At 42.2% G+C, this 17,424-nt stretch overlaps 1 protein-coding gene across 2 annotated transcripts in view; it reads left to right on the forward strand.

The window, feature by feature from the left end:
- luzp2 (leucine zipper protein 2) overlaps positions 1-17,424 on the forward strand; it is a 148,246-nt gene that overhangs the window by 99,860 nt on the left and 30,962 nt on the right. For both annotated transcript variants that reach the window (XM_052063283.1, XM_052063282.1), the window contains exon 6: positions 6,762-6,824. In XM_052063283.1, the coding sequence (XP_051919243.1) occupies positions 6,762-6,824 (63 nt within the window). The remainder of the gene's footprint in view (positions 1-6,761; positions 6,825-17,424) is intronic.

The following is a 17,424-nucleotide window of genomic DNA, read 5'->3' on the forward strand; positions in this document are numbered from 1 at the left end:
GAAAATACCAGTGCATCTCTCTACTGAAATGTCCTATTTTCATGAAATGATATCACCATAGTGTGAACTTTTTACATTTTCCATAAATTTCACTGTCTATCTTATTAGCTTATTTGGTTGTTTGACACTAGGAGTCTGGCCATTCTCGTTCTATGCAATTATTGTTGACATTGCTGGCAACAAGTGATTTAGAAGCTGCTCGAACTTGCAAGATTAATGTGTCATCCTGTGTCGACACCCGCTTCATCACCACTCCAGGTTCTCTTTTGGCCCTTTTGGAGTCACGCCAACATTTTTGGGTTCAGCTGGGTTCAACTAATGACTAAACAGTAACTTATTTCAAAGTTTCTACTTGCTCTAATATGTTTTTCTTGACTCGCGAGACTGCCTCGCGAGGGACAAACCTGTATAACAAAGTGTAAGCGAGAAATAGAACAAGATTGGGTAGTGTGAGCTCATGTGAAATCCCAGTATGTCACAAAAAGTCCCAGCACACTAAAGACGAAAAAGAAGAAGAAGCGCTGCTTCTCCGTGCTGGTACATATCGGTCCACTTAAAGCACCGGTTCAGCAGTATCAATTGTCCCTTTAAGTACATTCTGAACACAATGTGGAGCATGGCCAATGGTCAAACATCTGCCTTCATAAAAATATGTTGTAGAAATTCAGAGTCAAGCTGAAAGGATCATCTTTTCAGATAATCTTGTTCACCCATGTAGGTATTCGTCTTTAAATGCGGCTTTTCATCTTGCTCATGAATGTCGATCGTGTCATGATACGAGGTAGCTTTGAGTTTGCCATTTAATCTTAAAATATTACCTATGTGTTCTCTTCACATTGCATTTCATCAGCCTGACAGAGAATTGTAATGGACAGCTTTGCTACACACTCGTGTCCTTGCAATTGACATTTTTTTTTGTCTTAGTTTATATTGCTTAAATTGAGGAAAGTGCATACATTGTATCTGTCTATTACCCTGGGGAGAAAAATGTGTCGTCATCGTGTGTTAACAACTGACACCACAAAGGTTTCTCATGAAACAGTAAACCGGCAGGAAATGACGGTTTTACATTGGAAAAAGATGCGTATGAAAATGATTGGCTTTTTTTGTCCAAGAAATTCACAAAAACACTGCAAGATATAAATAGTATGAAGTATTAATAGCTTTCTCACTACTCAGCTGGTGCAGTACTCAGTGACTGACTAGCCATAGTATGAACAAAAGGAGGTTCTCTGTGACATCAAGACTCTGTCAGAAGTAATTTCGCACATACGATTGCTCATACATATAAAGGGGGAAAGTGCACTGCCGAAAACGGGTCGCTAAGTGAAATGAAATGAGAATGTGTAGCACATGATGTGACTTTGTACTCAGATGGAACAGGTGATCCACTGTCCAGCCCGATTGACTGAATTCATAAATAATTGACAGAGGGGCTGATTTGTTATGCAAAGTATGGGGTGAATTTAGTTCAATGGCAAAGGCTAAATTGTAAGATCATGTTAGAAGGTTTCAACTGACTTAAGAGCAGTACAATGTTATGAGTCGTATGCATTTATCTGTATTTCCATTTCACTCCTGGTGTATTATGCCATGGTTGGGCTGTCGAGTTCCACTGCACTGTTGGCTCTTCAACAGTCATGTGACCTTACAACCCGGAATACAATCTAATATTTAAAACAAATAACTAAATAAAATACATGACCAAGATGAGTCAAGGTGACTCATCATTAGCAGATCCCCTTGTGTGCCTTGTATCCTCCCTGACATTTTTTAAAAGGTATCAGTGAAATTAACCCAAAGACAGAATGAATGGCAATATCTGAGCTTTAAGAAAGGTTCCCAAAATTGTTTTCATTTTTTAGGTTGAATGTGTTCATGATTCTTTGGTCTATGTATCATTTCTGGTCAAAAAAACAACAAGAAAAAACGGTCTAATAAAGCCTTTTTTCATCAATGTGGGTCCCGGAAAATAACAAGAGATGTGGAAATCACTTTTTTAGAGTGAACAATGCACTCTTGGGTGAAGGTGCACATAAACAAGGACAACATGAATGGCATGACATGCAAGAAAGGTCAAATGGCCAGAAATTGTCTCAGATGCAGCTTTCGATTTGCAAAAATCAAAGGTATTTTATGTTGTTGCTTTCTAACATAAGTGGAGCACATTTTTTTCCGCCATGTGGTATATTGACAATGCTGCCTTTGCAAGAAATAGTCGACATTTGTGCTCTGCTTGAAGTTAGGCCCTGACTGAAGTAATGACACTTTTAAAATAGCGGAGGCTCTATGTCCAGAAACCGTGCAGAATAAAGAATGTGTGTTGGGTTAACCATAAAGTAAAATATTTCTGGCAGAGCTTGTCTGTAATGAAATCTGAGGTGGCAGTGAATCCTCAAAGCTGAATGACCAAGTTGTGGCAAAGTGTTTAATACTAATATGACACACTAGCTCAGCATGCAAGGGAGCTGATTGTATTAAATCCGGAATTACACCGCCCAAGTGCTTTTTATCCACAGAAACAAGACAAATGGATGTTTCTGCGTATTCTGCGAATATGCATATTTTATTTCCGTGAGTTTATTGTCCGGTTTCCTCCCACATTCCAAAAGCATGCGTGGCAGGCTAATGGAACACTCGAAATTGTCCCGAGGTGTGTGTGAGCACGAATGGTTGTTTGTCTCAATGTGTATCTTGAACAGAGTGAAACACAACAAACTAGTTCTCTTTTTATACACCGCTTTACCTTATTATCAGAATAAGCTGATTCTTTATATGCTTTAAAACATGTAAACAAACCATTTTGATAAAGTGCTTCATATAATATTCGACGTTCAATATTTCCACATGAAATTAACATGCTGCTGTGATTGTTCCGTTTTAAGAACAACTGTTTGTACAGGTAACAGTAAACAATTGTGCCAAAGCCTTACAACACTGGTGTCAAACTCAAAGCCCAGGGGCACGATCTGGCCCGCTACATCATTTTATGTGGCCTCCCGAAAGAAAATCATGTGTATCAACTTGCATGGTCATTGATAAAAATGTACAGAATTCTCAAATTGTTATGTGTAATAAATGAGATTTTGCCATAACTTGGTTACCCTTACATGTAATAATGCGATTGAACGTTTTTGTAGTTTCACTGTCATAACGGCCAACCGAGGGAAGACGTAACTTAAAAGTGACCCGTGACAAAAATGAGTTTGACACCCCTGTCTTACAGGATTCTTTTTCAAAAATATCAGTTGGTCTACATGATCTGGCAACAAGACACTTTTCTGCATGCTCCACAATGATAAGTAATTCCCTCGAGCGTGAGATGATTTAGGATTGAGTTTTCCAATAAATTAGACAGTAAGACTTTTTTGGTCTGTGCCACTACCTTGCACGGCTGCTGCCACTGTTGATTTAACACAGGTTTGTTGCTGTTTGAGATGCCATGGCAACATCCGAGACGCATCGACAAATAATTGGGTTCCCATTATATTTCACTCCTGGATTTAATGGTTGGGTTACATTTTTGCACTGTCAATTCTTACACCTATCATTTCTGGCAGTGAATCAACAACCTTTATGTGCCCAACTGCATGAAAGTACCGGGTAACTGCACAACACCGCATGACTTTTTATCGTTTGCTATGGTTTCTAGAATGCCTGGTCATCTATGAAGTGTGATACTAAATAACCACACAAATCTTTCGTTGTCTGTACATTGAAGAAAATGTCAACCAGTGGTCTTCATATACATATGATAGAGAAATCTATGATTGAAATTGTATCATGTTTAAAGTTTCATTTAATTTGGGCACATCTAAACGTTTGGGTGCGTATCCACCGCCCCCAAATGCCTGTGCGCAAAGGCGTCGGCTGTCTGGGCGGAGGGCTTTTGAAGTCCACAATTATCACGTCAAAGCAAGGGGGCGAACAGAGGGAAGAAGGCTAGACTCGGTCACAAAGTGGAAATAAACAATTCGGGAACAAAGCGTTGTTGAACAACAAAAGACGTTTGAGAACGCCTGTCGCGCCCAGGCAACATTTGTCGTCTGCAAAGTCTGCAATTTGTTGATTCATTGTAGACCAGACAGAAAGGTGTCAATGTACCCTTGGTTCAAAGCTTAAACTAAGGTAACCAAACATTACCGAGGGGGTGGGCCGGGGGCGCGGAATGCAAATATCCGGGCAGTGTTTTTCTTGTATATTGCATATGTAAAACAATACAAGTTCAAACTGGCGGACCTGGAACTCTGAGCGTGATTACCGGGGCAACAACCGTCGTTCGTCCTCAAGAGAACCCTCCCGCCGTCAATGAAGACAATTTTCCCTGGGTGCCGAGTCATTTCTTTAACTTTGTCCGAGAAAAACTCTGACAACGTAAAAGCAGTTCAGAGCGTAGCCGACATCTCGCCCGAAGTAAACTGGGTTAGGCTGTTGTACACCGTGACCCAAATGAGGATATACAGTTGACCATAGAAAATGGATATATGGATGCATAATTCCCATTCAAAGGAGAAAAGAAATAACAGTGAGTTGCAGAATTACATTCCAAAGCAATGATCTAGGTTAATGCTCTTATGACTGAAAGGTAAATAGTGTTATACATGAGTAGTGTACTGTTGTATCGGCCTAAGTGGAAAGAACAACATCAATATGAAATAATATAATATAAAAATATTCATTTACTTCCAGGTTCATCATTTCACAGTGCTCCAGGACTAACACGTTTGGACATATGCAGCTCAGAGTATTGCATTTTGCATAATGTGCAGTGACAGACAGACTCCAGAGGATCTCATTTTCACTCCGAGTATGTCCAAGGGCTTTACTACATCACATTTTGTGACAGCTGCCAGTTGTACATGTCCTCATATGGTGCTCCCTCTGTAGGAGAAGAGGAGGTGCAACTGTTTGGAATGGATACTTGTCCAGTTTTGACTCAGTGGATCACAAAACTGTTGTGATGCCAATTTTATTATCTCGGGTGCCTTCAAAATGTTGCAGGTTTTTGAAGATTTTGAAGTAAAATATGTAAACCGTTGGATGGGTTGAACTGAAGTGCACCTTCACAGCAAGGCCTATCATGGACATGCTGATAGACCACAAGAAAAAAAAGGCAGACTCGCAATAATTAAGACAATATGCAGCTTTACCAAGATAACGATGACAAAACAAAATTTATATTGATTTGACTATGTGAATTTCAATGTTTATTCTGTATATATTTGTATATGTGGCGGTTAAAAGAAAACTGCAGCAAGTGAAAACATTTCACATTAAATTCCCCTGGTTTGTTTTGCCATCTGTCAAGAAAATGCCCATATAATCTTAATTTGTCGTGCTCAATGTTTACTCAAATGCTCCTCTTCCCAAAGAGCAAAAGAAAGCTTGCCAGCAAAACCTTCCTGATCCCACAAGGTCAATTGAAACTGCACATTATAGTCTTTGTAATGGGAGATCTTTTGATAGGTCTCTTGTGTTCGATCTTCACTATCAGTGCAAATAGTCAAAACAGCACGACAAGTTGGTCCATTGTGGCCTGCATCCATCCATTCATGTTCTTACGCATACGTTTTGGGTTGCGGGGCGGCATCTTAAGCAAAGAAGCCCGGAATTCCTTCTCCCCAGCCAGTCATCCACTTCGTGCAGGTTGTATCCTGTGACGTTCCGAGGCCAGATGTGATACATAGGACCCTGTTTTGGTCGATAAAAATGGGTGTCACTTCTTTTTATGCCAGCGAAAATTTAGTCGAAAGATTTCGGGGCCAGCTGTCATTTAGGCGTGTCGACACATGGAGTTGCCTCGCCCTCGAGTCATCTGACAATTTGGGAAGAGAAAGTAGTCTGCGGTCAGCGTACTAAACTAGCACTTCATTTTTGTGCCGGGGCAGTGGGCTAATCCGGGTTGCTTGTGAATTTTTTCGACGCCCTGTGCCTCACTGGGCGTTTCTGCCTCGTCCAGCAATGCATCTGCAAAGGTAGACCAAAGCAATAGTGTTAATAATCCTAATACTGCTCTTGTACCAACCTTGTAGAAAACTAAAATGATCAAACAGCTTATTTCACATGATTCCATTATCCTGAGAAATTTTGTTGGAATCAGATTGACTAACTATGTTCACTATTGTCATTTTATTTGTCAGTGTTTCAGTTGCTGCAATGATCTATTCAGGAATGAGGCAAGCAGGGAAATGTTGGTTCATTATCCCCAATTGCTGGTAATAATAAGAGTAGATTCGATACATACGACTCTGAAGGCGTGCTTCTTACTTTTGCAATGTCTGTATCTCTATTGTTGCTTTTCACATTGTGACTTGAGATGTGTATATATATATATATATATATACAGTATATATATATATATATATATATTCCTTCAAGGGTTGCCACAGGGGCGGAAAACTATTAATATTATGCCACATAACAAATGTAGTGTAAATCCAGTCTTTGAAAACCTTGTCTGTCAAATGCATCTTCCTCAATAATCAATTTTCTTTAGTTTCCATATCATACTTTTCCCCAATATTTTGCAGCAGTATTTCATCCACTTTTGTAACCTGTATGTAAGCGCTAATACCGAGGGAGCGGCAACTCCTCATGTTCCTAAATCTATTCTGACAGTGAGAGGCATCCAAGCACTCACTGTCAGAGTTGCGGCCCAGTCTGAGAAAACGAGGTCCACTGAGTCATAAAATAACAACATGTAAAGGAACATAAATCCTCAGACACCAGTTTCATCAACTTCTCTCTCATCCTTTTTTCAGAACAAGAGCTTGAAGAATAAACTCTTGTCAGGAAACAAGCTTTGTGATGCTCATGCTGAAGAGGTAAGTGCATTTTCCATTAAGGAACAAAGAAACACAACAGACACTAAGACAATGTATAAATGTAATTATCACTGAAGAACAATCAGTTTAGGAACCAAATATGTGTTGTCAGATAAAATGTCTTTTGATGGCAGCGCAGGGCTAAAAGATATGACCTATTTCAGTTGGTGTGTCATTTCGCCTGTGAAAATGTTTGACAATTTGGTAATTAGTTTGGTATGTACTGTATGTGTTGTATCATCCACACTTCCATCCATACAGTTTTGAAATCTTCAACTATGATATTTGGATCATACACGAATAATATATTTCAACCACTGTGCAAGATTAAAGAAAAATAATTCAGGATGAGTCCATCTTTTAAACACTGCAATCCGTTTTCTGATAACAGCAGATTAAACAATAATTAGTGGATCACATGGGTGTCCTGATGGTACTATTCAGAGGTCGAATATGTCATTGATGTTTCACAACTTTAATCAACACGTTATTATGGTGAAAGTCAATTCGACTAATCGCTGATGATTTTTTCGCTCTGTTTTCATGCAGTACTCCATTTTTTTTTCAATACTGTACTTGTTGGCAACAAATATTGCTTCTATATTGTGCAGCTTGTGATTCTTAGCATTTCTTGTCACATGAAGACATAATACCGTAATTTCATCATGAGTCAAATTATTTATGTATTTATGTATTTATATACAACACAGGAAACCTCTGTTGCAAACCAGCAAGCCCAAATATGCTGGTGAAATCACCTATTAGCCTCTAAAATCGCAGGGCGAGCATATCTGAATTGTATCCAACAAACATCTAGCTCTTCCAAGTCTTAATCACATTTGTAAACTTGAGGATCTGGCTCGGGCCCTGGAGAAAAAGCTGGAAAGACAACAAAGACCGAAAGGCCATAATTTAATCTGTCAGTTTGTCAGTCAAGGCAGAGACAAGGATTCCCTTGCAAGCAAGTATGAATTAACACACTTGCTTCTCCTGAGAAAGAGATACACTTTACAGAATGTTCAACACATTTGAGTATATTATGAAAATACAAGGTAAACATATACAATAGGAGAAAAATATTCACCTTATGACAGATGTGGAAATGCTACAGATTCCAAACCCACAGATCTGAGCTTTTGTTGTTGTTGCTGTTGTTGTTGCTATGGTGCTATTCATACATCCATTTTCTAATCCGCTTATCCTCATGAGGGTCACGGGTGTGTGGTTGGCCTATCTCAGCTGACTTTGGGCAATAGATGGGATGCACACTGAACTGGTTGCCAGCCAATAGCAGGGTACACAAAGACATACATCAACTGTTCACTCGTACGGTCACACCGACGGACAATTTTGAATCATCATTTAACCTACCATGCATGGTTTTGGAAAAAAAAAAAAAAACTCTACACAGAAGGGCCCGAGCCCGGATTGAAACACTGGACGTATGCACTGTGAGGCGGACATAGTAGGAGTTGATCTTACGGGTTCTGTTGCAACCACTTAGCGGCTGGATAGCTCAGTTGGTAAGGCATCGGTTGGGCATACGGGAGACGGTGGTTCGAATCCCGCTTGGGGCCAAAAAATGAGCACATAACACCATCCAGTGTGGGTCCTTGGGCAAGATCCTTCACGCTAAAGCCTACCTCATACAATGATGAGAGACAATAAAACGAATGACATGCCGGCTCAGACGTCGCCCGGCGTATATATAAAGAAATACAGTAACCAGGCTTTCTTGCACATACCGATGATGCCTTCTTGGGTGAGAGGCAAACATCTTCGAAGACAAACACAGCATACTGTACAAAACCTGGATGAAAGATACTATCCACAAGCTGCTTAATGCTGCTTAACTTTATGCACCCCAAAAGTTCAACCTAAATACTATCGCTAAAGAAATTGTTTGTATTAGAATATTATAGTATGCACTTTATACGCAAGAAACATTTTCACTCAGAGCTCTGGCAAAGTTTGAACAAAAAAACAAAACAAAACAAAGCTTTTGATAAAATCTTAACTCAGAGCTTTGAAGTCATGGCCAAGAGCCGAATTGAGGTTAGAGCTTTTTTAGAAGGACCGAGATAAACTTTTTTGGTTTGTTACATGCTGTAGACCTACATTTGGAGGTTCTGTGTGAGTCAACCGCTTTATCTGGTTGCTTCATGCGGATTTTAATAGTAACATTTCAATATTTTTGTTGGTAGAGCAGAGTTGAGTTGAATTTCAATCGTCTTAACATTCTTAACATTGTCAAGCATCATACCTCAAGGTAATAATATCATAATCTTCAGTATTTTCAGAGACATTCTGGTCAGTGCTGCACTTTCAGTGGATGTGGATGAAGAGTTATTAAGATCTAAACAGATTTATATTGAATATATACTAAAGTGAATATATTTTAACTGTCTTTAAAAAGTAGAACCTGAGCTGCTGCACTGAAGTTAGGCTTGTTTGAAGTCCTTCCTAATCAGTCTTCCTGTTTTGAAACAATTTTGCAAAAGGAGCTAAAGACGTGATCGGCAGAACATGTGCCTCTAGAATTTACGAACTTAAAGTCACATACAGTGAAGAAAAGTTTGTATGTCTCGGTGCTTCACGTTCAGAACCCTTTTATGAGATATAAAAAATAATTATGTGGCGTGGCAAATTGTAACAGAATGTGACTGTGACTATGCAAGCAGCGAGCGTTTATGTATTGAACCTACAAAGAAAGTTCAGTGAAAACAGTTAAGTTAATTTTGATCCTCTTCTGCTTTGGTTTCCTCATATGAGGTAACTAAGACTCCGATTCCAGCTAAATAATGTTAACACAGTGGTTAACATGTGAACAAGCAATTCGGCTTTGGTGCTCATCACAAAGAAGAATGTATTCTCAAATTGCAAATTGGAATTAGTGTAAAGCACCCAAGCATCAGTAAAGTACATTACGGTTTGCCGCCCCACGCTTTTATTTGCAGCACGCAAATCGTTCTACCGTACGATGTGCGTCTCACACAAAAAGCCGGGACTTCACTTTGAAGTTGAAAAGAAGCTCAGTTAGCTGGCAGTGAGTTGACAGCTGTTGGTTCATTACAAAAATACCATCTAGCCTTTCAGAAACATTTGACGAAATCCTCAAGGGAAACATCTGACATTGAAAAAGTCAATAAGTCTGAGTCATACAGACCCTGGAGGCGAAGGGAGGGGTAACAGGCATGAGATCTGCCATTTAATCAGGCGCTTTGCTAATCTGTAACAGCATGCATCCTTTGCTTGTTTCTTCTCTGTGAAACACCGTTGTTCCTGCATGGCTATTTTTTTAAATTACAGAAGCTGCTCAGCAAAAATATGTCATCTGCATCAGCACCACAAAAGGGAAATAAAACTTGCTTTAGTTTCAACGTACGAAACGTCCAAGTTGATTTGCATTTGAAAAATCTGTTCCCAGCGCTGTGGCTTGGGTCTGAACTCAATGCCATCTTGTGAAAATGTTTTAAAACAAATAAGTTAAATCCATTCGGCTGCTGCGCCCGTGGCCGAAAACACTAATTTTAGATAATCCTTGAGAACATGCGATCAAAATGTGATTCTGAAATGTAAAAATATCCTAATTAATGGGACTGAAATGCCAACTCCAATGATGAGTGAGGACATGATTGAATACAAGTGCTTCTGGCACTGTAAAGAGAAATGTGTACGTCTAGAATGTAAAGGCAGTCATTAAAGGTTGATGGCCAAGTTTTCACTCAACTGAAGCTTTTTTTTAAGTTACTGTATACGTTTCCATGAGGCATTGGTACATGTTGCCGGGTTCGATTCCCAGCCAGTGGCCCAATACTCAGCCACAGTTGCTCCCAAACCCAGATTAAAAAAATATGTGTATTGCATCACAAAGAACATCTGTCACTAAAAACTGTGCCAAACAAGTCATGCAAGTGACTTGCTGTGGCAGATCCTCGATTGGACAAGCCTAAAGTCGCAGCAACAGCATCTACAGTTGCAATGAAGAGAGAGTGTTCTCACCCCAAGTCATCAAATATGTACATATTTTTGTAGGGCCCTTCAATGAGATACCTATTTTTAGCAGTGTGATGCCTAGTCTCTTGCCTTTGTGAAAATGTTCTTGTCATTTCATTGACTTGAACCATGGATTTGACTATAGCCAGACCACAAGAAATGTAGTGACACCTAAAGCATTCATGATTACCGTATTGGCCCGAATATAAGACTGCCCTGATTATAAGACGACCCCCTCTTTTTCAAGACTCAAGTTTGAAAAAAGACTTTTTGAACACCAAATTAATTTTTATACAGAAAATAATTACTGTACATCTAAAACAAATGATTATAACAATATATTTGAGAGAAAAAACGTGTTATTTTGCCTCATTCAAATCTTAAAATCTGAACATTTAAATATGTAAACTAAAGTGTAAATTACATCATAACTTGTTCTCACCTGCCGGTTGGTTGACCTGGCCAATCTTCGACCCACTTTTCTCCAGATTGTCGTTACGTTTCTCCATTTTCTGTTATCTCTTCTATTATTTTTTCTCTTTTCTTTCTTACCGCTATTTTTTATTTTTCTTCTTCGTGCTACCGCTATTTTTATTTTTATTCTTTGTGACAGGGGTTCACTTTGGCCTGGGGAGTCGAGTTCAGTATTCGCTTCAATGATATCTGGCGCCATCTAGCACTGTGAATGGGTATAATGTCTAGACCCCGAATATAAGGCGACCCCCACTTTTTCAGTCTTATTTCAATGCAGAAATCCGTCTTATATTCGGGCCAATACGGTATATCAGGTGTGGCTATACAGTGAACCCTCGCTATTTCGCGGCTTTGGTGCATTGTGGATTTTTTCAAAATTCAGAAAGATTCTTTTTTTTTTTTGAAGTTCGCAAAAATCAATAGGGGTGTTCACACGGCAAGATTTGGTCCGGTGCTATGCCGGGGCTGCCCCAGTAGAGCGTTCACACGTGCAAATTAGCTCCGGCGTAGCCCTGGAAAACAGCTTACACCGGACCAAATTTGATCCACCTCAGGGAGGTGGTTTAAAAATTTGCTCCGGAGCAAATGTTCGTTTGCGAAGCAGCACCGGTGTAAATTTGCACGTGTGAACGCAACTGGGTTAAATTTGCTCCAAGCAAATGCTTGTGAAGAGAACGTACGGCGAAAATGTGTTGCTTTCGAGCTCTGTCGGACTTTCGTCATGTGTTTGTTTAATAATGACACAAGACTTGGCTGGTAACATCTCTCCTTTTGTAAGAGACTGGACTGTCTCGGAGTTGTTTGCATAGTTTGTTCCTTCGTTGTGTGTTCACAACCCACCGCCCCCCATATAATTTATTTTGTGATTTCCTCTCTTGATTTTCTGTTTGGCACATTACGCGTTTGTTTTTCTGAGTGTCATTTAAGTCATCGTTAATTTACGTTTTCGGGGACGGTCACTTTTGAGCAGATGGCACTGAGACCTAGAAGGAGAAGGACGTGCCTGTCCAGTAGTCGCTTGAGTTGTGTATATGTTTCAAAAGAACCAACACGACAGCTCATTTGCTTTCTGTGGTTTTGCTCCGCTGCAGAAACTGCCTTGTGAACGCAAGTGGGGCTACAACGACGCTGTGCCGGTGCAGACACGCTCAGCGGCTTTTTACGTGTGAACGCTCCACACAATTTGCTGTGGTGCAAAATATATCGCAACAAAATACATCAGTGCAGCGCAGTGTGAACACTCCTAATGTGTTGTTTACTATTCGTGCTAGTGTGTGAGCACTCTGCTCAAGCGTGGAAGGTCCACGTGGGGCACGTGTGTGTGCTGCATGCATGGGCGGGGAGTGTATGTGTGTTGCTGAGAGAAAGAGAGAGAGAGAGAGAGAGAGAGAGAGAGAGAGAGAGAGAGAGAGAGAGAGAGAGAGAGAGAGAGAGAGAGAGAGAGAGACTTATAAGAACAAAAGCAGGTCTCTCCATCCTTAATTGTCTAACAACCTTAATTGACTACTCATAAACACTGCTGCACGCCCACGGGACTGGCCTGTGTGTGTGCGTGTGGGTGTGTGTGCGTGTGTTTGTGCGTGTGTGTGTGTGTGTGCGTGTGTGTGTGTGTGTGTGTGTGTGTGTGTGTGTGTTAGTGCGCTCTGCTCAAGCGCAAAGGCCCACGTGGGGCATTTTTAAAAAATATACTGTTGTGGAAATTGTAGCAATGCGAAGAAAGCGACAATTTCTCACGTTCGCACTCGGACGGAGTGTGTCATTTTTATTAGCACAAACAGCAGCAAAACTTCCCGCGCCAACCGAGACCCGCCGAAAGTCGGTTTCCATAGAAACCAGCAGATAAACATGGCGGTCCTTAAAGGGACTGCAATTATTTCTACCCCGTTACCATTTCGAGAACTCTCTGACACGCATATGCAACATTGCATTCACACGTTTGCAGTTGGTGGTGAATTATATATAAAAAAGTCACTACACACGTCCCCCCAGAATTCAACCCAACAAAAACAGACACTCTAAAGTTCAAGTCGCGGGGGGCGAATCCGGTGGCCGTAACGGCTACGCCGTACGGGGGAGAGAGGAAGCGCATCCGCAGGGGGCGGTCGCGGAGGAACAGGAGAAACCGAAGACGGGGAAGTCAAGGGGAAAAGGTCAGAGGGGAGAAGGCCAGGAGACAAGCTTCCGGTAGGAGGACGACCTCGGGAAGGTCCCGCAGCAGAGAGTCCATCAGGCGTTGGAAGGTCTGAGCGGCGTTCTTAAGCCCAAACGGCATGCGTAGAAACTCGAACAATCCAAAAGGTGTGATCACTGCCGTTTTAGGGATGTCGGGGGGGTGAACGGGAACCTGATGGTAGCCCCTCACGAGGTCGACCTTGGAGAAAATCACCGTGCCGGCTAGGTGAGCTGAGAAATCCTGGATGTGCGGTACAGGGTAGCCTTCGGGCGTTTCAGCGTCGTTGAGCCGTCGATAATCTCCACAAGGGACCATGTGGAGAGGAGAGGCCCAAGGGCTGTTCGAGCGGCGGACAATTCCCAGGCGCTCCATGTTGTCGAACTCCGTCTTGGCCACAGCCAGCTTGGCCGGGTTCAGGCGCCGCGCTCGGGCGTAGACTGGTGGGCCCGTGGTGGCGATGTGGTGTTCCACCCCGTGCCTGGCAACCGCCGAAGTGAAGGTGGGCTGTGTGAGTGCAGGGAATTCGGCAAGCAGGCGGTGGAAAACGTCCGTGAGGGGGACTATGCTGGAGAGGCGGATAACATCGGGCGGTCCGAGTGTGCACGCGTAAGAACAGAAAGTGGCAGGGTCTATTAAGCATTGGTTTTTCACATCCACCAAAAGTCCATGAGCGCACAAAAAATTCGCCCCCAAAAGAGGTACATCGACACGCGCTGTAACAAAGTTCCAACTAAAGCGCTGCCCACCGAAGCACAGTTCCACGAACCTCATGCCGTAGGTGCGAATGGGACTCCCATTCGCAGCTGCCAAAGGAGGGCCGTGGCTGTCAGCTACCATGTCGATCTGCGATGCGAGCAAAATGCTGCGCTGTGCCCCTGTGTCGCAGAGGAAACGCCGTCCAGAGATAGAGTCGCAGATGAAAAGCAGCCCGCCAATGTTGCCGACGCTCATGGCCACTAATGAGCGCCGGCCGCGGCGTTTCCCGGCCCGCCGAACGAGCATGGCGAGCGGCACTTCTTAGCGTTCGGTCCGAACTTGGCGTGGTAAAAACATAACCCAGTAGCCTGCCGCGGGTGAGGGACAGCCGCCGCGATGAGTGCGTAATTATCGGAGGCACTAGCGGCATTCACGGGGAGGAGAGCCGCTGCACAGTGTTGCCGGCCGGCCAGGAAAAATTTATCAGCCTCCGCAGCGAGCTCTCTACAGTCAGTGATAGCGGTGTTAGCCAAAGCTGCCCTCACCTGGGTGGGTAACTGGCGCAGAAAAAGGTGAAGAAAAAGAAAGTCCAGTTTGTGCTCGCCTCGCAGCTCGAGCATCCGATCCATTAATTCAGAGGGCTTGCCGTCCCCCAGGCCGTGGAGAAAAAAAAGTTTGTCGGCCCGTTCAGCGTCGGAAAGTTCAAAGGTTTTTAATAAGTGAGCCTTCAGCGCAACATATCGTCCTTCTGTCGGAGGAGATTTGAGGAAACTCACGACCCTGGACGCCGTCGAACCGCCCAGTGCGGAAACAACGTAGTAGTATCTCGTAGTATCCGCAGTGATGTCGCGTAGCGCTAACTGGGCCTCAGTCTGAGCGAACCAAGCAGACGCAGATGATTCCATCTCAAACCGCTTCAAACAACAAAGCGTGTGACGGAAAAGTGGTTAGGACTGCACGACTGTCCGTGTTTTATGTTATGTGTTGTGTTTATTATTTTACTTTATGTTAACTGTTTTGTAAAGCGCTTTGTTACAGCTGCCGCTGTTGTGAAAGCGCTATATAAATCAGCATGTATTGTATTGTATTGTATTGTATTCCCAAAACTCGGGGAGCTTGAGCGAAACAGCGTTCACGGACATCTTCGCGGTCTGGAATCGTCCAGCAAAAAACGTCGAGGGTCACCAGTGTGGAAATTGTAGCAACGCGAAGAAAGCGACAATTTCTCACGTTCATTTTTATTAGCACAAACAGCAGCAAAACTTCCTGCGCCAACCGAGACTCGCCGAAAGTCGGTTTCCATAGAAACCAGCAGATAAACATGGCGGTCCTTAAAGGGACTGCAATTATTTCTACCCCGTTACCAAATCGTGAACTCTCTGACACGCATATGCAACATTGCATTCACACGTTTGCAGTTGGTGGTGAATTATATATATAGAAGTCACTACACTGTATACGTTAATTGGTCGCTACTTGATGGATTTTCGTTTATCGGGCGTGGTTTTGGTCCCCATTAACAGCGATAAATGAGGGATTACTGTATTACATGACTAGAGAAAATGATTCACTCAATCCAACACCCTTCTCTTCTGTAAAGCCTCTTTGACCCACCAACACCAACTGATTGCACAATTTGAAAAGCCAAGTGCATGCATAGTTGTACAATGAAGAATGCATTGGTCAAAGATATTTGTAGTGTGTGTGTGTTTTTTTAATTGAATTTGGGAGGAGGAAAGGGCCAAAACGAACCTGACATATGCATCGGCATGCAAGATTAGAATGTGTCAAAAAAAAGTAGCACTGAGGTCTAACTGAAACAAAAAGTGGACATTTAGCTGCTTTGATAATTCCTTGTTTTGAGAGATGTGTGCTGGAACCGGTTTTACTCATATACCCCGCAATACAATTAGTTGTGAGCGCAAGAGCATCTCCATCAAATCAAACAGTTTCCTATGTTTTCCCTCATTCACTATCTGGATTGAATAATTCAGACACCTAAAATAACACGAATGATTTATATAAAGTTCACTTCTCATCCATGGATTATGGCCGGTTCACCTTATCTGACATGTTTGAAAAGGTCGGGCAAATATTAAACTAATTAGAAAAAAATTGTTTAAAGGCAGTGGATCGTGTAGCAGAGAGGCTTCTGTGCTCCTGCTGAGTTGGATGCATGGAGTGTGTGCCTTTAGAATGTTCCAAGAAAAAAAAAAAAACAACTTCTGAAAAATGTACTTGCGTCATACACACTCAAATAGGAAGGTATGACATTACTTAGCAAGAATGGTGAAATTTCCATTAACCAGCATTTGGACCTACTGTAGGTTGGGCAGTGAATGAAGAGTGGATTTTTCTCATATTACAGCGGAAACATGACAGGGTTTACGAAAAATGGCAATTCATCAAAATGGTCTGGTCTGGCTGAAATAGCCACACACAAAGAAATGTGAAAATTGGATGATGGGTTTTAGCGGGAGTGAGGTTTTTGAGTGTGGTGGGGGTGGCGGGGTTGCCTTTTTGGGGAACACTATTTGAGTGATAACGGATCAGAATAGCACCTTAGGCAACACACGTCTACAAAATTCATTCATTAAATTAACTTGGCCATGCTGATTTTTGAAATGATTTCTTCTGAAGATGCTCATTTGAATCAACCAATCAGTCAAAACTTTATTTATGGAGGACTTTTCACACAGAAATTGTAACTCAAAGTGCTTTACAGATGAAAATCATTGCCAACACCGACACCCAGGCTCCGCCCTCACAAGGTCACAATTATTCTGAGCCCACTCCCATTGTAAAGTGTCATTGGGTTTCTTTAAAGGCGTTCATAAATAAAATGTATAATTATTATTATTATTATTATCCCTGAGATCACACACACACACACACACACACACACACACACACACACACACACACACATGAACACACACAAAGCAAACCTTTCGAGCATATGGGCAGATGGCTGGGTTCAGAAAAGAGGAAATATCACTTGAGAAGCCATCTGCACCGAGAGTAGCGCATCACCCACAACCGCCAGGGCATCACCAAGCTGCCCCTGAGGAGGGATGGGAGAAACACCCAACCCTCCCCCAGGTCACAGGGGGCAGCATCCAGCCGGGGGCAAAGGCTCCCTCAGAGGGACATTGGAGGATTCTGAAAATGATGAAACCCAATACAAATGTAATGAGTAGATTAATAGATATATAAATAATACTGCACTGATAACAAACAAAGCAAAACAAAAGGAAGTTT

The sequence above is a fragment of the Hippocampus zosterae genome, chromosome 4, assembly GCF_025434085.1.
Source record: "Hippocampus zosterae strain Florida chromosome 4, ASM2543408v3, whole genome shotgun sequence".
NCBI lineage: Eukaryota > Metazoa > Chordata > Actinopteri > Syngnathiformes > Syngnathidae > Hippocampus > Hippocampus zosterae.